Consider the following 25,188-nt stretch of genomic DNA (forward strand, 5'->3'; position numbering starts at 1 on the left):
GAGACGAAACGCCAAAGCATCACGTCCCTGGGTATGATGTCTCTCCACATGATCTTGTTATTAAAAGAATCCACAGGGACACGGATGAAACCACATGCTCCATGATTAGAGGCTGTGGTCACTCAGCATGCCCCTGCTCTGGGGAAATGAGGTGTTTCCTGGGGTTTGAGGGCCCTGATGGGACATGACAGAAAAGCTTCTCAGCCTCCCAGAAGGTTGGAGGGTGGGCAGTGATGCTGGAAAAGTCACCTCCCTCTGTGGCCCTTGAGTTTCTCACTGTTGGAATAGGGAGGGAGGTACCATTCCCCAACTGCCAACCTCACTGGCTGTGCGGCTTAGGCAGTAGGTGGACTGTTCTTGGAGAAGCCCATTGATTCCAAGGAATTGTGGCTGTTTGAAGGTATTATTTTCATGCCGGTTGTGAGGTGGACCCTGCCGGGCTCCCCATGCTAGAGGGAACAGACACCCACAGAAACTGGACCAGACCCAGCACACAAGCTCTCCTCGGAAAAGCTGACCTCTGTGTGCTGGTTGTCTAGAGGAAGGGAGGTCAGCGCTCACTGGGGGGGTGGGGGGTGGGAGGTAGATGGAATAGCACAACCAAGGAGGAGTCTTGTGAGCTGGGACAATAAGGGGAGGAAGAGGGGACAGGCGGCGGCAGGGGGGGCAGGTAGGGAGGGGAGCAGAGGAGCAAAGGCCTTCAGGCCCAGGCAAGCCTAGGCGGTGGTGCAAGGAATGCCATCCTCCTGCCTCAGAGAGATGGTTGAATCTGGCACAACGGGGCCGCTTCCACGGCTCTCTGGGCTAGAGGGTGATGCTGAGCTCCTGCCCGGCCCTCTGCCCGTCCTGCCGTTTTCAGGTCCAGCAGAGCTCACCCGCAGAGCGTAGACATGAGCCTGCCCACCCGACGGATGGGAGCACGGGCTCTGGTCAGATGATGGGGGGGCAAGGCCCCCCCGCGGCGGACCGGAGGCCACAGGCATGAGCAGTGTAGATGCTGAGGCTGCACACTGCCAGGGTCCAGCTAGGGTCAGTCCCAAAGCCAGTCGGCTCCTCCCTAGGGCCCCTGCCTCTCAGACTAGCTAGTGCCTGCTGGTGAGGCTTCAGAACCTTCCAGGCCACAGCTGGAGGGACTCTCTACAGATCAGCACATAGGTATCAGTTTGCCCTCTCAGACTGGCATCCCTGGCAGCCTGCAGGGCCCACCTGCGGAGCCCAACGCTGTGTGTCTGTGCTCCATGTGAAACAGTGCTGCAATCCATGAGTAGTGTCCGCAGCGGGTGAGGAAGGGGAGACTTGGGTTATGCATGCCAGCCATTTGCCACTGCTGGTACACCCCCTTATTTTGCATATGGAGAAACTGAGGCCCAGAGGGAAGAATGCCCTCGTCCAATTGCCTGTCCTTTCACTTCCCGCTCTGGGCTCTCGACGGAACTCTTGGTACCCCCCGTGACACCACGTGAAAACAGTCAACTATGTGTGTGACAAGGAAATCATACTGGATGTGTCTGGACCCACACCATGTTTCTCTTCTTGCTTTTCTCCTTTGCCTCTGTTCTGTTTTAATACTTCGTGTGTTTCGTGCATTATGAAGGATGGTGGGACAATGAACATCCGTGGGCCCGCAGCTCAACTCCAGAACTAGAACATTCCCAGTCACTTCCATCTTCTCCTTGCCTGGAGGTCACCCCTCTCTGCAATTTGGTGTTTGTTTGTTTGCCATTCTCTTGCTCACAGGCCGACTGAATAAGCCTACACATTAGATTGATTCTTTGTTCTCAAGCTCTAAAAACTTGCTCTCTGTATGTAGATCTCTAAAATTTGCATTTTTGTACTCAACATTTCCGTGTCTCTAAGCTTGAGCTGTGCTGCTGTGTAGCTGGAGTTTGCTGTCACCAGTGTGGAAAGAAATTGTGTGACTGTGCTACAATTTCTTTTTGCATTGCTCTGTCAATGAGTATCTGGGTCATTTCCTTTCTTCCCCTCCTCTTGCTAACAGTGCTGCGACGAACTCTTCTTGGGTGTGCCTTGTGTGACTCCTGGGAGTGGATTTGCAGGGTTCTAAGCTATGGGACTGGTCAACCTAACAAGAAAAGGCCAAAGTGGTTTTCAGTGTGGCCAGATCAGGTTTCACATTCATCAACCGTGGGTGCCAGCTGATCCTCTCAGACCCTTGGTGCTGTCAGATGTTACATGTCTTCCTCACTGTGAGGCTGATGGATGTGAAATCTCTCACGGGGACCTTACCTTGCACTTCCCTGCATCCTTGTGACATCGGGCAGCTTTTCCCGTGTTCATCTGTGCACTCCGTTTCCTCCTCTACGACATGCCTGCTGTGGTCTTTTTGCTCATTGCCTCTCTTCTTCCTGTGGATTTGTAGGACTTCTTTATGTATTCTGGATACTGATCCTTTTCTAGTTGTACATATGCCAGAGGTCTTCTGCTTTTAGTGATTTGTCTTTTCACCGTCATTTGGTGAAGGGAAATTTACATTTTACTGCAGTCAAACCTATCGATTTTTTTTTTTTATGCTTACTGAGCTTTTAATACCTTGTTAAAGAAATTGTTCCAAACCCCAAGTTTGGAAAGATATTCCCCCAGAATATCCCCCTCTTCAACTTCTCTCTTTCAAATATAGATTTTTAATGTGTCTGGAATTGGTTCCGATGTCCCAGCACCATTTACTAACTGGGCTGCCTTTCTCCAGTCACATATCAAGAAGCCTTTTTAAAACTCCTAAGTATTGAGCTCTTCAGATCTCTGATCATTTGTAGCACACCTGCAGTCATTCATGCCTGCTGTCCGTGCGTTCTCCCCTCTCCCTCTTTGTACCATTGCGATCCCTGGTACGTGCAGGTGCCCCAGGAGGCCCTGTGTAGCCATCTATGGATTTTTTTTCTATGTTTCTTTCTTTATCATTTTTTGAGAAGGAGAGAGAGAGAGTGGGGAAGGGGCAAGGACAGAGAAAATCCTAAGCAGGCTCCATGCTGTCAGTGCAGAGCCCGATGTGGGGCTCAGTCCCCTGACTGTGAGATCATGACCTGGACTGACAGCAAGAATCAGACACTTAACCGACAGAGTCACCCAGGCGCTCCATCCATGGATGTTTTTGTGAGGATGAGGAAACAGGAGCACAGAGGAGGGTTGAGTTTGTAATGGCCACACAACGACCGTGTTGGGTGACCCCAACGTGGAGTCTGTCTCCGATTCTCTGAAGGCGGGTTCTGTGTTCCTTCCTCTTGGTGTCTGGCTGTGCACAGTAGGGCTGGTGGGTTGGGACCCAGGACCCTGGGGCTGTCAGTGGAGGGATCAGACATGACAGCCTGCCTTTCCGTTTCCATCCCATAGGCTCCCCTGAGCTGCTGTGAAAGCCATTTGGGCACATTGTTCCTGGGGGCCTGAAAACCTCCTGCCACCTCTGCTTCTCACCCCTGCCTCATCCCTCCTGCTGTCCTTTTGATGATGAAGCAGCTGAGGTTTAACTCCTGCCTCTCACTCCCCACCGGCTCCTTGCCCGGTAAAGGGAGGGAGAGCCCTGGGAGCAGTACCCCAGCACCCTCAAACCTGGAACAGAGTCGAATCCTTGCTGGGAAGGCTCCACCCTTGGTCTGAGTGATGCAGAGTCATGGCCTCTGATGATGTGGATGACAACTCACTTCTGCAGCATTTGTGATGTGCCAGGGCCCGGTCTGAGCATTCCGTGGGGTCCTCACCACCCTGTGAGGAGACACTGTTTTTACACTCATCTTATAGATGTGGAAGCTGAGGGTCAGAACCCTTATGAGGCTTGCCTGGGGTCACTCAGCAGGTCAGTGATGGAGTGAGCTGCGATTTGATCCCAGGCAGTGTGGCTCCAGACTCCACGCTCTTTACCACGAGACTGCATGGTCCCTTTGGACCCCAACCAGGCCCTAGCTCTCCCTCCTGGTGACTGGCCCAGGACCCGGGGATGGGTCTGCCATGGGGCCCCTCACGGAGTGCAGAAGAGCTTTGTCCCTGAACCCTGGATCCATGGTGGGTCTGGGCCTGCCCTGGGCCTCCTTGGCCCTGGAGGGTGCCCTCCCCAGCTTCCGAGGCTGAGCCAGGCCAGCCGGTGTTGCTCCTGTTTGTGGCCGGGGAGTCCCAGCTCCAGTTAGAGACTTCTCTCTTTTGTAGGCTCCAGAAACTCTGAGAAGGGCCCTAAATGGTGGGCCCTCGATTAAGGGGTTTCAGAAGGCAGGAGCCCCAGGGACACCTTGCTTTGTGAAGCTTCTTGTGTTCCAGGGAACTGCTCTCTGTGGCCACCTCAAGACGAGGTGTTTTTGACAAACATGTGTCACCTGCATGACACTTGTAAGCAGTTATGCCATGGCCATAAATCTGGGCTTGTGCTGCCGAGTGCGATACCGGCTCCTACATGTGGCTGAAGCACTGCCAACAGTGTGTCTGCTGGTTTGTCTGGCAGTGGGGGGTGGCAGGCTGCTTCAGGACACATCGGCTCCCAGTCAGTGGCTGTGTGCTATGAAGGTCCCAACGCCGACGTCTTTCTCAGCATCCCACCCTCCCTTCCTAACCTTCGCTGGCTCCCTCTGGATGTCTCACAATGTGGACACTTTTGCACCCAGTCATGCTAATTGCTCTGAAAAGAAATAAAGCAGGAGGAGTGTGCAGACAGTGACACAGGCCATTTGGTAAGAATGATCTGTGATCTCCGGTTTGTTTAACAAAGCCTACTGGGTCAGAGCCTGAAGGAAATGGGGGGGAGCCGTGCGGGTATCCGGGAAGAGCATGCTAGTCAGGAGAGCTGCACATGCAAAGGCGCGGAGGTCAGGTTGGGTCTTATGGGTTGGAGGCAGGTGTGTCTGGAGTGCAGTGAGAGGCGCAAAGCTGGGAGCAGGGTGGGAATAGGGAACATGGTGTGGGATGGTGAGGCATTTGGGTTTCACCTGGAGTGTCATGGAAAGCGGCTGGAAGGCCCTGGGTAGGTCCAGGAAACTGTAGAGGAGGCCAGATGGCTTAGGCGCAGCCACTCCAGGGCCAACTATACGTTGGTCGTAACTGTGCTGACTGTAGATCCTAGCTGTAGAGCAGAACCCAGGTAACAGCAAACCTGAGGGCCAGGTGAAGGTCCCGAGGCCAGCCAGTCCATCTGCCTGCAGCCAGGCCTCTGCCTATAAATCCTGCAGCCTGTGCATCCTGCCCAGAATGCTGGGATGCCTGGATCGGTTAGTTTCTGCTGCGGAATAACCACCCCGAAATGTAGCAGCTTGCACCAACTGTTGACTTAGCTGAGCAGCTAGCTGGTCGGGCAGGTCTTCCGGGCTCCCTCAAGCATGTGTGGTCAATGGCAGGGGTCGGCTGATTTCTGCCTGGCTGTTGGCTGGGGCGACTAGGGGTGGTAGTGAGTAGACTACATGTGTCCCATTCTTCCAGGAGGTCGTCTGGGCTTCTGTACATGGTGGTGCCAGGGTCCCGAGAGGGTGGGCACGCAAGGCCACGAGGCTTTTTGAGGCCTACGCCTGAAATTGGCACGGCATCATTTCCACCACATTCTGTCGGCCAGAGCAAGTCACAGAGCCAGCGCAGATTCAAAGCGGGGGGATCTAGACCCCACCCCTGATGGGAAGAGCTGCCCCATCTAGTGCAAAGGGTAGGGAGACAGGGGCGTGGAGGAACAGAGCTGTTTAGGGGTCAACCGCAGTGTCCCGTGTTCTGGAGAGAGGAGCAAGGCAGGAGCCAGGGCCCCAGAACAGTCAGCCATGGCTGTGTCTCTGTCGCCCTGAAGAAACCAGACCCCCAACAATCCAGGACTAGGCAGAGGAAGTTCGGACCATTTGTTACTTTGTCACCAAATGCCACCTAGCCAGTAGCAGTAGACTCAACAGTCCCCATGGAGGTGTCTTTCTCTGGGATGCTTACACCCAAGGACTGCAGAGATCATATGGAACATCGCACACCTTTGGCACCACCTCTTCCAGGAAGCCCTCCAGGCTTCTTCTGGGCTCTCCCAGGCTCACCCCCCACCCTCTGTCACAGAAGACAGTGTATTTGTGTCCCTCATTGGTGCATGTGTGTGTCAGCCTCCTGAGTCAGAAAGGCCAAGGCCTGAGGACGGGGTTGTGTCTCACTCACCCCGAATCCCTACTCCTAGCTGGGAGTGTGCACTGAGGATGAGGCTGGCAAGGTATGGGTATACTGGGGACCTGCATTCAGTGCTGACTCACAGGTGATGTCTGCAAGGGAAGGGGAGGGTCACTGTACCTGGTAGCAGGCCCCAGATGAGCTCGGCCTGGAGCCGGGACGGGGGGTGCTGGGAACGGATGCTGGATGCAGGCGGCAGCCAGAGCTCAGCGGAGCAAGGGCAGAGACCACAGTCCTCTTGCAGACACAAATGGGTCTCGAGCTCTGGGCGCCAGCACCAAGGCAGGAAGGCAGCCCACAGGAGAGCATGCAGAGAAGCCACTCCGGGTGTTCAAGGCCAGCACTGGGCAGATGGAAAGGCAGGCAGGGCCTGCCACCCGCGAGGAAAAAAGAAACATCAGCCACGTTTGACTAGAGTCAGCTTTCATTTACTGGAGTTTCCCTTGCCTGAGATCCACTGTACCCAAAATCAATATTATTAGCATTAAAAAAGAGAAACAAGCCAACTAGGATGTAGCAACCCCGAATGCCCTGTGGTTTCGGTGCCATCACAGCACACGAGAAAAATCTTCATCACCTTCTCATGCATACCAGAGACAAGGGAGGGAAGAATGGCGGCGGTGCGGGGGCGGGGGGGGAGCCGTCTTCACGAGGCCTCCAGGAGTGCCTCCCTGGGGCTCATAGTGAGTTAAGCCAGCCAGGCCTGCTAGTGTGCCAGCTTGTCCTGCCCACCTGGCATCAGCACCATTGCCCCGGGCTGGGCCGGGCAGTCTCCCTTGGGGAGAGAGCTTGAAGCTTTTGCAGTTTGTAGAGGTCTGTTGTATTTAGAAACCCGAGCATCCCAGAGTCATAAATTACCTTGAACTACTTGTGACTCGGTACAGCGCCTTTTCAGAAGCGGCCAGTTATGTAACGGACTGAGTGAGGCATGGCCCGGTCCCCTCAGTGAGGCAGGGTGTGCCAGGCCTGGCGTGGGTGGTAGCCACCCAGGACCACGGGGACAATGCAGGGAGGTGCCGCAGGTCTGTGCACGGCATTTCTGTGGAAATGCACTCCCAGAAGGGAGAAGGGTCTGTGAGTCCACGAAGTGGGATTCTCACTCCCAGCACGTGGTCGTGAGATCTGTACCACATGGAAGAGGCAGAGCGCACCGTGTAGTTGAGCATCTCCTGTTACATCCCTGCTAGAGGATCAGCTCCTGCTTGCACCTTTCCGGGGATGGGGGCTCATCACTGCCTGAGACATTTCACACTGACAGGAAGTTAGCTTCCCGCAAATTCCAGCTCCATCATCTGGGTACATGTTCTGAATCCATGCTTGCAACAGCCTGGACAGAGTGGGAGGCCGTTGCAAGGCTGCTGGCCAGCTAGGACGGCTCTCCCAGCCTTTCCTCCATTGCCACAGCCCTCTGGTCACAACAGGTGCTAAAGGGCCCATCTGGTTAGACATTCCGAGTGTTACCCCTGCACTGCAAGTTCATTGGCCACGGCAATGTTGACATCAAGAGAAACACGTGTCATTTTCTTATCTCTCAAAAGAGCTCCAACCCCCTCCCCGTTTTTGTATTCAGAGAGCAGAGGGGTGACCCACACTTTCTGGGGTCATGGGGAGGAGATTCAGGTGTGAAGGGAGCATCTGCTTGTAATGTGGGATCCAGTTCCAGGATCCCCTGGCGTTCCCTGAAATTTGCTGGAGAAACAAAACCCATTTGATGTTCAAACCCAGGCTTCCAACAGAATGGGACAGCTGAAACACCCCAAAAATGGACAAACCACATGAAACAGGTTTTGAAGGCCGCAGCCTTTCTGGCAGTCTGAGCCTCCCCGAGCAGCAGGGAACGGGTTTTGCCGGGAGATGCCCGTTTGCGATGGCGCACGCGCTACTTTTCCCCTGGGCGAGACAGGTGCAAAGTCAGATGTATTCATTTTCCACAAACGAAACGACTCGGTTTTGACCATGTTGCAGACCTAGGACTTGGCTCCCTTGTTCCCGGGGGGTGTGTGTCTGGTTTTCACTCCATTCCGAAGGAGCCTGTGGAGGCTCCCAACTTTGAACCTTCTAATGATAATGATTTACTGGTTTCAGGGGGTTCGGGGTGGGGGTGGCGGGGGGAGGTGGGACAAGAAGAGTGATGCAGAGTTTGGAGTCTGAAGGAATGATTAGCTGCGTGGAGGGCCCGGGGCCAGTGCTGATGCTGTAGTTAAGGCACAAGGACTTTCCACAGCACGAAAGCATCACTTTTGCTTCTCATCAACCCCTTGAAACGAACTCAGTCATGTTCACTGATAGGAATCAGTACCACGTAATGAGTGTTCGCCATGAGTCGGGGCCTCACCGCACCTGTACAACCAACCCCACCCGTTCAAGAGGGTTATGGTGCACCCCAGTGTTTGAGCTCTGGGAGACTGGGGTAGAGGAATGCTGAAGAGCTTCCCTAGATAACACGGCTTTCAAATGCAGATCTGAGACTTCCCACGTAAAGCCTTTCCAGGTCCTGTCCTTGGTGCCTGTGGAAGGTACAGATTTCCAGGCCCTGTCCTTGACGTGTCTGACTCGGTAGGGTCGGGGGGCGGGGCCCGAGACTCTGAATTTTGCCCCCTTCCTGCGTGATTCCAGCAGGCAACCTGGACACCCAGCCTCTGTCCAAGCAGGCCAGCGTCCAGTATTCGGCTGTGCCCAGCTCACCGGTGTGAGCTCAGAAACACCCAACCAAGAAGTTCCCGTAGGTCCCCCCACCCTCCACCCCTGGCAGAAGAATCCTAAAACCCTGACTGGCATTTTCCAAAGGTCCCAGCAAGCTTCTCGGGACCCTGAGCAGCCAGCCAGTGAAACCTGAGGACTGCTTGTCTGGGGAGTGTGGGGGCTGCTTCTGGAGAAGGTGGGCTTGGTTACAAGGGTTGTCTTAATTGGCACGAGGACGTGGAAGGGAAAGCAATGAGTCCAAATTAATCCGTTTTCCTGTGAACATCTCCCACCACTCCGTGCCAAGGCGAGGCAGCCTTTGTAATTAACTGACTGGGCCTTTTCTCCCCCCAAACCCAAAATGGGAGCGTGCAATTTATTTTGTGTGCGAGGTGGTATGAAAATTGCCAAAGTTGGCAGATGAGGCTGGGATGTTGGTGGAGCTGGGTAAACAGGGCTGAGCTGTCTGTCACCTCCAGGTCGGAATGGAGAGCTGGCTCCAAAGCAGGGACAGGGGCTGGGGCCACGGAGGTGCTGTGCCGAGGGCTGAGCAGGTAGCCTTGAGAGGAGAGCAGAAACTTCTTAGCACTGTGGATGGGAGTAGAGGCACTACAGTTCTGAAATCAAAGCCTTCTCCTCGTCCTACCCTGTGTCACCACGGACCAGACACTGAACTCTCCAAGCGTCAGAGTCCACATGGGTTCAGCAGTCTTTACTGAGTGCCTGCCATGTGTAGTGAACCCAAATTCATCTGCCTGATGCGCATAAAGACCATCACTGAGACATGGAGTATAAAGCAAAGCAAGAGTTTATTCCAGAGGCAGGAGGGCGAGCCTCACATCCACCTCCCTAGAGGAGGAGAGTCAGGGGTACTTAGTGGCACAGGAAAAAGGTCAGGGTACAAAGTTGTGGCTGCTAACCCTTGGGTTACCCTTTTCAGTCCCCAGGGTCTTTTGATCCGTCCTCATTCTTGTGGGTATTGGGACCACGACCCGGCCGCGGCCGTTACTTCCTGCTGAGGTGGGGTGAAGACTGGGGTTAGACAAGTGGAAACTTTGGGGTGGAAAGGAATGTTCTGCATTACCGGGATTTTTGTACTTTGGTCAATAGTTCCTGGACCATGTTGTGTCTAGGGTTTTAGGGGTACTAGAGAACAACAGGTAGTATGTTGTACTCATGGCTTGATTCCCTTGGACCAGTTACCCCGAGTCGGAGGTTCAGGTCCGGCAGAGGCTCACTGGTCTGAGCCGGGTCCCTTTCGACCTCCTCCCTGCTGACAGGGTGTAGGGAACCTGTGGATCCTTGTCATTCAAGTGTGAATCCACGGCTCAATTCCCTGTAGTTTTGGAGGAGTGGGGGGTCAACAGCACCTCGCAGGGTCTGACCTGTCCAGTGAGGCTGGAGCTGGTCCTCTGGGCTCCCGCTCTTCAGGTCTTTACTGACATCTTTAGTGACACCTTTGGATGTCACTAAGGGATTCAGGCAGCGTGAAGACACATCTGTGAGGTACATCAGCCTGCCGGAAGCAAACTCAGGCACTGGATGTACCTGATAGTATCCAAATCGCTGGTGGGAGCCCCGCCAGCAACTCCTAGGTCACGAAAAAGACATAGAAAGTCTTCCATATAACATTCCACAGGGGCTGAAACTAAGCCCTCTTCTAGGGACCACCCTTTCCCAAAGCAGGGCAGATGGCACGGGTTGTTCCCAAGCGAAGTGGGTTTCTTGGCAGAGCTTTGCCAAAGTTCATTTTTCTCCCTTTTTCCACTCTCTCGGTGTCTCCAGGAAGCGTGTGATTTCCACTGAATGCCCAAGGCCTTGGACGCTGTGGTTGTCACTCCATTGTCACTCTGGATTATTAGCGGCAGTCCAAACCTAGAAATGGTCTCGCTTAAAAGCATTTTGACAACTCCCGAGGCCTTCTCTGAACAGCAGGGAGGAACCTCAACCCCGTTGATAAAGGTGTCTGCAGATACAAGCAAACCCCGAGAATTTCCCGTTGTTCTTTGCATTCCGGGAAAGGCTGCCTGCCGGTCTTCCCCAGGTTTGGGGCCTCTCAGTTGTATACCCTTGAGAACTTGTGGGCACCCAGTCTTAGGATTGTTTTTAGCACAAGCGTTGCCTTTTGTAGCATTTCGCTGAAATCGGAGCCCGCAGTATACTTCTGGATCCACTGGAGAGTGGCATCTTTCCCATAACGGGTGCTTCGAGGAATGTGGCTAATTATTTCTTTCATCAGATGCTCTAGGGTAAGGATTCATTCTATTTCCAGCCGGTGTCAATGCCAGCACGGTGTCCAAACCCCCACTCCTTACTTAACTCCTCTTTGGTCCTCCAAGGGACGTTGGGGTTGATATGTAGTTAAGTCTATCTTTGGCACTAAAGCTCTTCCAGAGGGTCTTGGAGTCTTCGACGGGCTGCCAGCATGGTTCCCTTGGGCAGTCGGTCCACTTTGTGGCATCTTCCGCAGCGGACGATAGCTGATGGGTCACCACTGCACCCGGCTCTTCCTTGTCTTTGACCCGTGAAAATGTCCCCATCCGTGAACACGTCCACTTCTGGATGATCCGATGGCAGCTTGTCCAGTCGGGAAGGCTGCGATCAGCTTGTTCAGCTATCCGTGTGTCTCTGGTGATCTTTCTGAGTGGCCCTTAGATCACCGGGCCACTTTTCTGTCACGTGTACCTCGGGTGGTCTGGCTTCGGTTTGCAGGGCTTCAGGGAAAAGCAGTTTTCGTTCTCAGTGCTTCCAGTCAACACAGTGGGAGAAAACTGGAAACCTTAGTTTGGAGAGTCAGGGTCAGACATTCAAGGAAACCAGAAGAATTCAGGACCCAGCCCAGGTGTATAGACAACCAACGAACCCTCAAAGACGGTTCATCGGAACTATGATCTTACATTTTCACAGGTGTGTTACTGGAACAATCTCTCTCTCTGAAACCACCCTCATCTCCACCAAAGATCGCCAAATTAGGACACTTTTGTTTGTAAAATTGTCCAGTTGAAGCTGGGCCTGTTTACACAAGCGCCATCACAACGGTGATTGGTCATATAGGTGTTTGGTTTTTTCAATCTGCTTCGCTGGAACTTTTCGTAAGGAATGTCAGATTGAACTTTTAACAGCCTTGTCAGGCTCAAGAAGCCAAGCCAAATACTTGCCACCAGCCTTTGCCTGCCATACCTATAGATGTGGGTGGCTCCCTCTCTTCTCGAGATCCCCCAAATACCCTGAGGTTCCTGCACCTGCCAGGAAGTGACAACCTTCCTTATTCACCTGGTAGGGCTGCTGGAAACTTTGTAAGCAAGGTACGAGGCAAGTTTTCCAAGGGGCTTCATTGGCTCGGCAAAGTCAACCTTAATTAGTTCCTTAAAGCTCTCTGATTGTAGCTGAGTCTAGGCATATCTCCCTCAACTGTGACATTCCAGTCAAAGCCTTGGCAACATGACCAATGTTTCCAGTGGCGTCCTGTTGCAAGGAGAACGGATTCGTATTGAACTTCTGCAAATAAATACACTGCCGTGAAAATACGAGAATACTCCCTGAGAGTTTTGAATTCTGGTGGTACCAGGTAGGGAGAAAGGGATAAATGTTTCCTATCTGTTTATGAAGAACTTATTTACCAAACGTCTACCAAATGTCATAGGCAGACTTAAATTTAGAAGAGCAAACATTAGAGGACCAGCAATGTTTACACAAGTGTCTGTTTGAAAGCAGTTTCCCCATTAGTTCTGGGAATTCTTACTAAGCTTAGCTTTATGATCCTGAAGGGATCAGAGAGCTGTATTTGTCAATGCAGTGCAGCTGGCAAGGAGATTCTGTGACACACGATACTTCAGTAGTTCGTATTACAAGCGATGACGCTATACCAGGACATAGCAAAACCTTAGGAATCTTATAAAATCTCTAGGACACTTAGAGCAATCACCCATACAACAAAGCCTAAGAAGGTTCCTCATCGCTTATTTGATGATGCCTCCCATGTCATTTGACACACCAGGGAATAAGCCTAATTCGTCAAAAAGACTTCCATTCACAAGCTGGGTTTTTGGAAGTTGGTGAAATACCAGAAGGTTTCAAAACACGTGCCTAAATAGGATTACAGATCGTTACAAAACGGGATACTTATTTAGCCAGGATGGCAAGAAGAGATTCTCAAGGTAAATGCAGACAGCAAGGTAAATGGAGCTGTGAGCAAACCTTAGCTCTCTTAACACTGAGCAGATTCAACTTTCTTAAGTAAGCAAAGACCTAACAAAGACAAGACATAGAAACTTTGTTTTTCTAGGCAGATTAAAGGTACAGAAAAACCTCTGTTGATGATTTAGACCCATCATCTAAGAAGCCTCTGTCACATTAACAGCGAGAAAACCCAAATTCCAGTCTTATACCGCTGTACTTTGGATATTAAAACTCATTCGTTGCAACAAGATGAATTTTTAAAAAGATATGCAGTCCCTTCTTTCTTCCTCCGTGTCCCCTCCCACGTTGATACATACTTATTTGGACAAGGACATCCAGGGCACTGCATGGGTCTGAGTTCTTGTGACGGGTGTTGGGATGTGCTGACGAGAATCTCTGGCAGGAACCAAGGTCTCCCAGCCATAGCAATGCTGCCTACAGCCTTCGACCCTCAGACATCATCAGGGATCGCCATGACTCTAGACAGCGGCCTTGCCAAGGGCATTGCCCGCTGCCCAGGTGGTCACATCCAAAGACGCTTACGAAGAGCCAGCCCCTTTCACCTAAGTTTGGATGCTTCCGAAGGGCAGTCCAACTTTCGGGACTGCTCAGAGAGTTGGCTAAGGCTCCCATTGAAGTGTCACTGCTCAACTTCTGCCTGACATCGTTCTCTGCCTCCCCCTTCTCTTCCCCGGGGGTCGATCGCTGCCCTCATAAACTTGTTTCTTACATGCGAAACTCCAGAATCTCGGTCCCGACCATGCATAGCATTTCTTTTGAAAGATTCCCTTCTCGCAAACCTTCTGCAATTTTCCCTTTCGCATTCCTTCAGATTTTGTCCTATGTTTTCCCCTCTTTATTTTTTTTTTAAATTTTGTTTGAGAGAGAGAGAGCACAAGCGGGGGAGGGGGGGAGAGAGAGACACAGAGAGACACTCAGAGAGAGAATCTCAAGCAGGCTCCACTTGGAGCCTGACAAGGGGCTCAATCCCACAACTCTGGGATTATGACTTGCGCAGAGGTCAAGAGCAGGATGCTCAACAGACTGAGCCACCCAGGTACCCCAAGTTTTCCCTCTTTGAATAACCAGTCTCACTTTCATTAAATACAGAATTTTTTCGCTTATTTTTTCAAGTAGCCTTAATTACATTTATTAAAATTATTTACATCTGTCTGTCTGTCCTTCGCTTGCCCATAAAGCTTCAGAAGCCATTGGACAGGGCTCTCACGTCTTTTTCTTTTCCATCACATTTTGTGACAGTCACAACACCAACAGCTGGTTTGACTTACAGTAAACACAAGCAGAGTGAAACTATCATATTTAATGTTGGCAATTCTAAAGACTTATGTCCATTTGAACTAAACGAACAACGTTACATTAGCTTTCATACCAAATATTATCCAAGATCACTTGAACTTGAAAGACACCTGGGGTTAGTTTCTATCTTTCTGAGTTTTAGAATGCCCAGTTCTTTTTTTTCTTTTAATTGTTTTAATGTTTATTTACTTTTGAGAGAGAGAGAGAGACAGAGAGAGACAGAGCGTGAATGGGGGAGGATTAGAGAGAGAGGGAGACACAGAATCTCAAGCAGGCTCCAGGCTCTGAGTCCTCAGCACAGAGCCCTACGTGGGGCACGAACCCACAGACCACAAGATCATGACCTGAGCTGAAGTCAGACGCTTAACCGACCGAGCCACCCAGGCACCCCTAGAACACCCAGTTCTTACAAGCACTTGCCTTCAAACCAGCTAAGTAGAGCACTTTAACAAATTAATTTTCACAACCACCACCCGGAGGTAGAGAAACTATCTCACATTTACAACATACATAGACACACGTACCATTCCACAAACAGGGTGCAAGCAAAACCTTAAAGGCCCAGTTGCCTAATATCTCCCTTTTCCAAAACACAGCTAAGTGCAAGATGGTCTTACCATTTATGGATCCCTTCATCGGTCATCTTTCTCAGGAGTCTGATGAATATTGTGGTGGAGCAGAGTTGCCAAAAACAAACGATGGCCTCGTTTGGGAGACTCCAGCCCATAGGGCTGGATGTGCAGATAGATTGTCCTTTCCCAGCGTCCAATGAGGACATGGCTTGTTGTATTCAAAGATGCCCAAAGCAGTCAAAGCAGCTGACAGACCAATTGAAGCCCAGGTTACCTCCGTGAATTTTCCCCTCCCCACCCCACCCCCTGCCCCGCTTCAGCTGTGTCCAGTCTGCGGTGTGGCCCATCCGTTGTGGACGGAGGCTCTCAGAAGAGGTCCATAGATGTTCAGCCTGATTCTGGAGACACTACTGGTCCTCTCTTTCCACAGACAAGAGAAAGGTCTCTTTTGTCGCTGAGAAAATAACTCATGTGGCTGGATATTTTCGAAAACTCCTCTGGTGACTGTCTGGAAGGTGGCCCAGAGATATTTAGGGTGCATCAAAGCAATGCCGGCCTGATGGAATTAGTTAGGAAGTGTTCTTTCTCCTGAATTTTTTGGAAGAGTTTGAGAAGATTGGTGTCAATTCTTCCAATGTTTGGTAGAATTCACCAGTGCGGCTGTCAGATCCGGGGCTTTTTTTTGTCAAGTGGTCTTCGATTACAGCCTCAATCTCCTCCCTAGTTATGTACGAATCTCTTCCGATTTTCTCTTTCTTTGTGATTTAGTCTTGGTAGGTTTTCTAGGTCTAGAGATTTGTCCATTGTATCTGGATTCTCCAATGAGCTGGAATACACTTGTTGATAGCACTCTAACCCTTTCTACGTCTGTAAGGAGTAAAAAGACCCTCTGTTTCATTTATCTCTGCTCTAATCTTTATTATTTCCTTCCCTTTGCTACCTTTGGCTTTTTCTAGTTTCTTAAGTTGCACATCTATGGTGTTGATTTAAGATCTGTCTTGATGTTTACTGTGAGCGTTTACAGCTATAAATTTCCCCCTCACCACTGCTTTGTTGTTTTCCAGGAGTTTTGACGCGTCGTGTTTCATTTCCCTTCACCTCTACGTATTTTCTCATTCCACTGTGATTTCTTCTTCGACACATTGGTTCTTTGAGAGTGTGTTTTCAGTTTTCACAGCTTTTTAAATTTTCCACTCTTCCTTCTGTTACCGATTTCTGACTTCATCTTCTTGTGGTTGGAAAAGATACTTTGTATGATATCTATCTTGTAAAATCTACTGAGACTTAACTCGCGACCTAATGCAAAGTCTGTCTCAGAGAAGGTCCCTCGTGCCGTTATTGTTGGGTGGGGTCCCGTGCCCGTCTGTTAGATCTGGCTGGGCTGTCGTGTTCTTCAAATCCTCTTTGTCCTTACTTACCTTCTGTCTGGTTGTTCTGTCCATTATTGACAGTGGGATATTGAAGGCTCCAATGATTATTATAGAACTATTTTTCCCTTCAGTTCTGTCGATAATGGCCTCTCATTATGTGTGTAAATGTTTATCATTTTTTCTTCTTGCTGTACTGAACCTCTTAATTCATATAAAATGTCCTTCTTTGTCTCTTGTAACATTTTCTGATTTAACGTCTGTTTTGTCTGGTATTATTACAGCCACTCCACCCTTTCTTTTGGTTACTATTTGCATGGATTATCTTTTTCCTTCCTTTCATGTTCAACTTTTTTGTGTCTTTGGATCTGAGTCCCTTGTAGGTAACAGATAGTTGGATCCTATGTTTTTATCCATTTCACTAATCTGTTTAATCTGCTTACATTTAAAGTCATTACTGATAAGGAAGGAATTCCTTCTGTGGTTTGCTCTTTGTTTTCTATATGCCTTAATTGCTTTCGGTCTCAAATTTTCTGCATGACTATCTTCTTTTGCATTTAGTTGATTTTTTTTGTTGTGAAACATTTTAATTCCTTTCTCATTTCCTTTTGTGTATGTTCTGTGGCGTGTGTGTGTGTGTGTGTGTGTGTGTGTGTGGTTGTGTGTGGTTACCATGGGATTGCTTTTAACATCCTAAAGTTACAACATTGTAATGTCAATTTATACCAGCTTAACCTCAATAACACATGAAAACTCCGCTACTTTACAGCCCTGACCCCACCTTCTTTCAGTTGTTAATGTCACAAAATTACATCTTTATGCATCTTGTGTCCAAAAGCATAGATGAATAATTAGGTTTTTAAATATATCAGTCTCTTAACATAGAGAACCAAAAGTAGAGCTACAGACCAAAGTCATAACAGTACTAGCGTTCATAATTGTCTGTCTGCTTACTTTTACCGGAGATTATTTCTTCAGAAGGCTTCGAGTTACTTGTTCAGTGCCCTTTCATTTCAACCTGAAGGACCCCCTTCACTGCAGGGCCGGTCTAGTCATCAAGGCAAGGCTTTCAGCTTTGGTTGATCTGGGAATGTCTTCATTTCTTCCTCATTTTTGAAGGACAGTTTTCCCAAATGTAGGATTCTTGGTTGACAGCTTTTTTCCTTCAATGCTTTCAACACATCAACCCATGCCTTCTAGCCTCCAAGGTTTCTGATGAGAAATCTCCTCACAACCTTATCAGTGAAAATATGATGAAAAGCAATGTTCCTCTGAGCTTTATAGATGTTAATAATGAGCCTTATCGTGTTTTACACAACACAACATTTCCTTATACATTGTAGCACCATTTTGAGACCAGGAACTGAGTATTTTAAGTGTAGACATTACGAGGTCTATACAAGCCAAAATTGCAGTTTTCTAAACTTGAAGTGAAAAGGCCACTGAACCATCTTATAGATTTTGATTTCTAACAAAGTAAATATCAATCTTGAAAAGCCCACACAAACAAACAAAAAGCCCATTGGGGGTCTTTTTTTTTTTATTGAGTAAAGGGGTTTTGGGGATAAAAAGTGAGGAAACCACTGTGGTCTCAGACATCCCCAGCCATGATTGCATAATTGGCCCATTTCTTGCTGTGCCCTCACAAAGCCCCATGGTGAAGTCATGGCAAGACCTGTCTATATAAGACCCTGGCTCGGCTGGGTGTTTGGTCTTTACAGCCCAGGAAGCTTTGGTGACCTGTCGGCCTTTGACCCTAGCTAGTTTGTTTTCGATTCTCTTTTTTTCATTTTGTTTGTTTTTTTATTTTCATTTTTCTTTTTTCTCTACTCCTTTTCTCTCCCAATTTTTTTTGCCTTTTTCTGTTTTTACTTTTTTCTTTTTTTTCTCCTTTTTTAGTTTTTCTTTTTCTCAATTTTTCTTCATTTCCTCCCTTCATTTTCTTTGTGTGTGTGTGTGTGTGTGTGTGTGTGTGTGTGAGTGTGTGTGTGTGCGCGTGTGTGTTTTTCATTTGTTTTTTTTTGTGTTAGCGTTTTAGTACAGTTAGTATAGTTCATATTGTTAGTATAGTTCATATTGTTAGTATAGTTCATGTTGTTAGTATAGTTCATAAGCATAGTATTGTTAGTATTGTTAGTATTTTGTAGGTTGGTATTGTTGGTTAGCATAGTCCGTGTAATTAGCATTATTTAGCGTTAGTATAGTTAGTAGGTCACCATGCTTCAGGGGCGTAAGGCCATTACCGCTGGTGAGGAGGACTTCTGTATTTACGAGATCCCCGAGATCACCAGTGAGGGCAGCATCCCCCCCAGGAAGCAGTCTGATGTGACGTTCATCAAGAAAACCCAGAAGGACCCCGCTGGCCTCCAGGGACTTTGTCGTGAAGCCCAGAATATGAAGACCTCAAGTCACCCAAGTGTTGTCAAGTCACTTGAGGTGATCAACACCAAGGAAACGTTGGTTCTCCTTGCAGAATATGTAAGCAGAGACAACCTGCGTGATGATTCTACGCACCGTGGTCAAGTGACGGAGGAGGTTCCAGACACATTCTGCCGGCTGTTATCGGTGGTGGAGTACTGCCACCAACAAGGTATGATCGGCGGGTATCTGAAGTTAGAGACCTTGCTTTTTGGCAAGAAGCTGAAGGTAAAACGCACGGGGGTTGGACTGAGCATCCAGTTTGCTGGCTACAAACTCCACACTTTCTGGGACAGCCCCCCTTATTCTGCCCCGCGACTCTTCCTGCAGCAAAGGGAGGACACCCCTTCCGTAAACTCTGGGAGCCTGGGGGTGGTTTGGTACTGCTTGGCCACCGGGTTGGAGCCGTTTGAGGGGGAAGTCTTCTGGGACGTGGAACGAAATATTGAAAACCGGGAACACAGTGCTTTGATTTTCATGTCCCTGGAGAGTGAAAACCTGTGGTACACGTTGACAACTATCCAGCCCACGATCAGGACACCAAGAAGAATCTGCTGCTGGGGCCCCATCCCAACCTGTTCCAGCACAGGCCTGTCCTCAGAGCAGAGTAGTCTGACCTCTGAAGGGACTACTATAGTGACCACGATTAGCGGGCCCAGATGCAACTCGCCAGCCACAAACTCCGACACCAGCAGTGAATACAGGCAGCCAAGGAGGATGTCCCTAGAGCCAAAAAATCAGGTTCTCAAACATCTCAATAAATTAAAAAATGTATTTAAGAAAAATAAAATACAACCCCCAAAAAACAAATAAATGAGAGCCATGAGAGCCACGTGTCCATGCCTTTATTTTATTTTGTTTTTTAACTTTAAAGGAAAAATGTTTGTTTTGAAAGAGAAGGGACAGTGCGAGTGGGGGAGGGACAGAGAGAGAATCCCAAGTCTACTCTGTGCTATCAGCTCGGAGCCCGACACGGGGCTCCAGCTCACAAAACTGAGATGGCGACCTGAGCAAGACCAAGAGTGGGACGCTTGAGCCACTGAGGCCCACCCAGGAGCCCCGTCCCTGCGTTTTAAGTGCAGGGAACGATGCTGAGCTCCAGGAAGCCCGGGGACATGGCACAGGAGATTGGCCAGGGCGACGGGTGGGACCAGATCCAGAACAGCTTCACAGGCTGGAGGAGTGTCGGTGGGAGAGTGACCTGCTGGATGTGGAGTTGTAGGAAGCACAAGGTGGAGGTGGTGAAGTTTTGGAGTGATGGGGGGTTCGTGGGTCTGGAGCCGATGGCCAAGGAAGAATTCGTGAAGAAGTCTTTGGTGCAAAAAGGTGATTTTATTAAAGCACGGGGACAGGTCCATGGGCAGGGAGAGCTGCACTGGCGTCGTGACGGGTAGCTCATTATATACCCTCAGGTTGGGAGGGGGTTAGGGAGAGAGCCAGAATTCCTTGGAGACTTACTCTAGGACTCAAGGTTCCAGGACCTTGAGGGGCTAGCTGTTGCCAGGAAAACGCCATTTCTTGCCGTTTAATGAAACCTCAGCCATGAGACCCTTTAGATGGATCTGGGCAGGCCATAAGTGTGGAGGATGATTGCCAGCATATATGTTGCGGGGGTTAGGATGAAGTAGATTTGTCATTATTTGTCATAATGGCGTGTGGGCAGCGGGGGCCCCGGTGGTGGGTCACAATGGGGTATGGGCAGCGGGAGTCCGGGGGGTGGGTCACAATGGGGTATGGGCAGCGGGAGCCCCAGGGGTGGGTCACAATGGGGTGTGGGCAGCGGGAGCCCCGGGGGTGGGTCACAATGGGGTGTGGGCAGCGGGAGCCCGGGGGGTGGGTCACAATGGGGTGTGGGCAGCGGGAGCCCCGGGGGTGGGTCACAATGGCGTGTGGGCAATGGGAGCCCCGGGTCCCCTTCCAGGGACTGCCCACCTGGTGGGGAAGGAATGAGCTGGGTGCAAACACTCTGGATATCACCCTCTCTTTCCTGTGCACCCACTGGGGACCAGACCTCAGCCGGTGGATGTCCCAGCTCTCCCTACCCCACCCTCCCCCCTTCTGTCCCCCTCCTCCCTTCTGCCCTGGCTCCGGACTCACCTGCTCTCACTGGCCACAGGTGCAGGGTCCATCATGGCCCCCTTCCTTTCATGTCTCACTTTGGCCACCTCCAGAAGCTGACTTGGATGACCACGCATAGCAGGCTCTTTTTGCCCAGATGTTGGGTCAACAGTAATCCACTTATCTCACTGGAAAGTCTTAAGACACCACATAAAACCAAATCATGGCTCTGTGCCCTCTGTATACATGACAGAGAACCCCAGTATAACAGACAGGTGAGGAAGGAGGTGGGGTGAGATCAGAGGGTCCCTAGTAATGGCCCCCGAGTTGTAACTACTGAGAGGCTTGTCACCTCTGGGTGCCCCAGGAGATTCACTCCTCTCTCCCCTTCATCTCCGACCAGAAACACTCCAGATTTGTGCCAGCAGACTGGTTGACTGTACTGTGTTTTAAAGGACAAGGAGTGCGTAATTCACTCATTTATTCACTCAACAAACACGTTTACATGATGGTATATATGGTGGAGGTTCCATGGGGCACAGGACCCAGTTCCTGCCCTTCAGAGCTGAGGCCACCGGGAATAGGTAAGGGAGCGTGGAGTGCAGTTCCAGAGTCAGGTTCAGATCGCAGCTCTACCCCGACTCGCCGTGTGACCTTGGGGAAGTCACTTAGCCTCTCGGGGCCTCAGTCTTCCCACCTATAAAATGCATACGCTAGTGATGCCCGCCTCGAGGACAGCTGTGAAATTGAAATAAGGTCATTTAGAGAAGCTCTGGGAACACTGCCCAGGGCAAAGTGCGGCAAGTATTTACTGCTCATTTAGCGGCCATTACTGAGCACCTACTATGTGCCAGGCACCAGGGATGCAGCAGTAGGCCCCGGAGGGGTAGACAGGTGAGCAGTGCGGAATACCCAGGAGACCCCAGGTGTGGGAAAGCAGAGGCTCCTGGGGATCACACTCCCTCCACCTTTCCCTGCCCTGAACCTACAGCTGCTGGCCCCTCCTGCTCACCTGCCAGCCAGACCCCATTGTCCTGCGGCATCTGGGGAGCGCTTTGCCAGTTGCCTGCCTCAAAGGTGCACTTGTCCTAGCTCTTGCCAGCTGGGGGACCTCAGGACACTGCCTTGGCCTCTCATCACCTGCTTTCTTTCTGTGAGGGAGGACCCAGCCCCTTCCACGGGGGTTCAGCGAGGAGCAGGGGACAGAGTGGATGGCATCCAGCCAGCAGGGTCAGCTCCTGCGGTGACAGGGAAGCAGCTGGTCAGCTTTAAATACACCTGCAGCTCCCCTGTGGCTCGCGGAGCCTCGTGATCTGTGGTCTGCAGAGGTGGCCCAGGGCGGGTGATCTATCTGTGCCCCAGGTGTGGTGGAGGGGGTTAATTAAAAAGGTGGCTGGGAGATGAATTTCTGGAAACACAAATTGGAAACCAGTGGAAGCTATTGATCTGCCTAATGGGAAGCCGATGGTTTCTGAGCGTGCAGACAGCTCCGGCACAGGCAGGTGGCAGGAATGATGTGGCCCCTTCCCCGAGATGATCGGTCCCAGGTGCACTGGGAACATGGGTCGGGGAAGGGCCGAGGAGGTGCCCACAGCCTCCCGGTGGGGCCCTGGGGTACTGATTCTGGCTCAGAGCTGGGGAGCCCGCTGCGTTTCTGCTTGGGGTCCTCATCAGAGGAGCTCCTATCCTGCCTCAGTTTCCTCATCTGGAAACTCCTGACCCCTGGTATTATTGTCAGGTTAAGTGGGTTGTGACAAATCCCGTCCTCAGTGCTGGGTACACGGGAGTAAACACCCTGGCCCACATCTCAGCCCTCCTGGAGCTCACACTCTAGTGGGTGCGACACACAATGAGCAGATACAGTTTCAGGGAGAACTGCCTGTGCAAAGGCCTTGAGGGGGGAGGACCCGGTGGCCTGCAGTTGGCAACAGTAGCCTGGGATGTGAATAGACATCACCGTGGCAATCCACAAATACCCCCCAAATTTCAGATCCCCACACCCCCAGGGGACTGCGGCACCATTGCGGAGAACCGGTGATGTGGATCTGCTCGTTTCCTTTTCACGGAGTCCCTGCGGCATACACGTAATTTTATGCCCGTTACACAAACAAAGTAAAGCTCAGAGACGCTTGGCCAGGGCTGAAGGCCACACAGCTAGGAAACCGAGCCTCCAGTGCAGTGCTTTGCCACAGCTCATGGAGCGGGCGTGGCTGTATTCCTTTGGTGTCCCCGCACTATCACAGCAGGGCTGGGCCCAGGGCCTGGCTCAGCAGCCCCGGCCCATCTTGGGCTGCGCTGCTCTAGAATGTAGGCAGGTGACTGTTCACACTGCCCCTGGTGAGTGGATGCCATTGAGGCGTGGGCAGACTTTATCAAGCGCCGGCTGGTGCCTGGGCTCCTGTCTCACCGCACCCCCTCCTTCCCTCCCTAGACCAGAGTCATTTTGAAAGCACTTACTCGTGAAATGCTCTCTCAGGATTTGGGTGGGGAAGATGGCCAGTGTTAGTCTGCTTATTGATCGCTGGACTTTATAAGGGTTTATCTCTGAAACAATGAAACTGAAAGATGGCCTCTAAATTTATATCTCCAGCCTATATCTCCACCGCCTCCCCCCCAATTCCAGGCTTTTTAGCACCAGTGGCCCTTCAGGCATCACACTGCCCATCCACCCAAGGGCCTCCTGGGTCTCCGTTTCCTTTCTACTGTCTCAGCAGGGGGAGCTTTTATAAGCACAAACCCCATCATGTTGCTGGTTTGGAACACCCGATGCTTTGCACTTTGCCCAAAATCTAGATTCCCCATCACACCTGCCCCGCCTCCCCCTCTACCTCCCCTGAAGGGGCACTCCCCTTCAGACACTCCGTTCCCCTTGCAGCTCTTCAAGTACACAGGGTGTTCTCTGGCCTCAGGGACTTTGCACTGGCCACTCCCTGTCTGAACCACTAGCATCCCAGGTCTTTGCATGACTGGTGCCTTGTCACTATCCAGGTCTCAGCTCACAGGTCACCTCCTTGGGAAACACTCCCGGACCATCCCCAGACACCTTCACGGCGCGTAGTGCCCTCTCCAAGTATTGAGTGTGCACCTGTGCACAAGCTTCCCGTCTATCCCTACCCCCATGGTAGCAGGATAGGTAGCATTCCTACTTACCGCCCAATCCCCAGGGCCTAGGCCAGGGTTCGGTAAACATTTGTACAATTAATCAATGAACAGAGTGTGAGGCTTTGCAAAAATTCAGCCAGAGACACAACCTGACTTGGCCCGGAATCCTGGGCTTTGCTGGATTTACCCTCACTTGGTGGCATTGTGCTGGGTCTGCCCGCCACCCCCTCCACCAGTCCCAAACCACTGACCTGAGGATAGGTAACCCTGTGGTGTCCTCAGCCCCTGGCTCTGTCCCAGCTCGGAGGGCGGGCCTCAAGGGGATGTCCTGGAGGCCGGTCTGCACTGAAAGTCCAAGCCCTCTGTGTGTGTTGAGGGGAAATGCCTCACCCTGGGCTGCCAACCCCAGCAGAGGAAACCACCCCAACACCCAAGGGGTTAGGACTTGACGATGAAGTTTCACCAGGCAGATGAGGAGAGAGGGAAGAGTGTCCTGGGCAGAGGGAACAGTGTGTGCAAAGGCCTAGATGTAGGAAGAGCCTGGTATAAAGACAGAAGAGGAAAGAGCCAGCCAAACCTCATTTTGGAAGGAGGACTATGGTCTTCATCTGCCTCATTGGATCTCCCCCACCACTCTGTGCTAAGGAGGAGTGGGTGGAGCTTCACTCAAGGTCATGGGGAAGTCTTCTCCCATGGCCCCTTGTACCAGCCTCCTCCCTGCCCTCCCTGTTCCTGCCCTTGCCACCCTGCTATCTGTTCTCAGCACAAAGCCAGAGGGGCCCTCCCAAGGCTCCCACCTTAGAGTAAAGGCCAAGGCCATCCAAAGCCTGCACCAGCCAGTCCTCTGACCACCCCTCCTCAACTGTCCCCATCACTCCCTCTGCACCAGCACAGCGGCCTCCTCGCTGATCCTGGAACACACCAGGCACACTCCTACCTCACTCAGGGCCTTTGCACGTGCTGAGCCCTCTGCCCAGAACCACCTCCTTCATCGCTGGTTCTGCTTTTATAGGGAGACAAGGTGAATTGGGCACGAACAGGGAGCACTTTGAGGTTGAGGGGGCTTTCCTGGTATCTAAAGCTGCCCCAAGGGAGACCTTTTGGGGAACACTGATGGCTATTTTCCTAAAACGTAGGGCCAAGAAGCCCTCCCAGAGCTGGAGCCCCAGGGTGATCTGGGAGAAGTCCCATTTACCTTGGCCTGCTTCATTCCGGTAAATACTGACTGTGGCTTCCCAAAAGATCGAGCTCTGCCAGTGATGTGACTTAAGCGGGGCCTCTAAGGGCTACGGATGCCTGGGCCAGCACTCAGGCACAGAATGGCCACTACCCGTAAGCCCCGCCTGGTGCCGCCTCCGCTCTTTCTGAACAGA

At 51.2% G+C, this 25,188-nt stretch overlaps 1 protein-coding gene and 2 long non-coding RNA genes across 5 annotated transcripts in view; 2 read left to right on the forward strand and 1 right to left on the reverse strand.

Annotated features, from left to right (window-relative positions):
• LOC122212798 overlaps positions 1-25,188 on the forward strand; it is a 62,934-nt gene that overhangs the window by 3,229 nt on the left and 34,517 nt on the right. Inside the window, exon 3 of one of the 3 annotated variants that reach the window (XR_006199328.1) lies at positions 6,365-6,481. The exons of the other annotated variants lie outside the window; for them this stretch is intronic. This is a non-coding gene — a long non-coding RNA (uncharacterized LOC122212798). Of the gene's footprint in view, positions 1-6,364; positions 6,482-25,188 lie in introns of those variants that run through there. 3 annotated transcript variants of the gene reach the window in all.
• On the reverse strand, positions 9,592-10,396 carry LOC122212799. The gene is made up of 2 exons (XR_006199329.1): positions 10,188-10,396; positions 9,592-9,817 (listed from the first exon to the last, which is right to left on the reverse strand). It is a non-coding gene; the product is annotated as an uncharacterized LOC122212799 (long non-coding RNA).
• On the forward strand, positions 18,189-19,465 carry LOC122212797 (serine/threonine-protein kinase SIK2-like). Its single transcript, XM_042926761.1, has 2 exons — positions 18,189-18,827; positions 19,145-19,465. Exons 1-2 carry the CDS (start codon positions 18,455-18,457, stop codon positions 19,147-19,149), a joined length of 378 nt encoding a protein of 125 aa, XP_042782695.1. The 5' UTR covers positions 18,189-18,454; the 3' UTR covers positions 19,150-19,465.

Source organism: Panthera leo (genome assembly GCF_018350215.1).
Source record: "Panthera leo isolate Ple1 chromosome F3 unlocalized genomic scaffold, P.leo_Ple1_pat1.1 chrF3_random_Un_scaffold_30, whole genome shotgun sequence".
Lineage (NCBI taxonomy): Eukaryota > Metazoa > Chordata > Mammalia > Carnivora > Felidae > Panthera > Panthera leo.

Excerpts from the sequence above, each read along its gene's own strand:
- LOC122212797 (XM_042926761.1), top strand. The coding sequence starts at position 18,455 with ATGCTTCAGGGGCGTAAGGCCATTACCGCTGGTGAGGAGGACTTCTGT.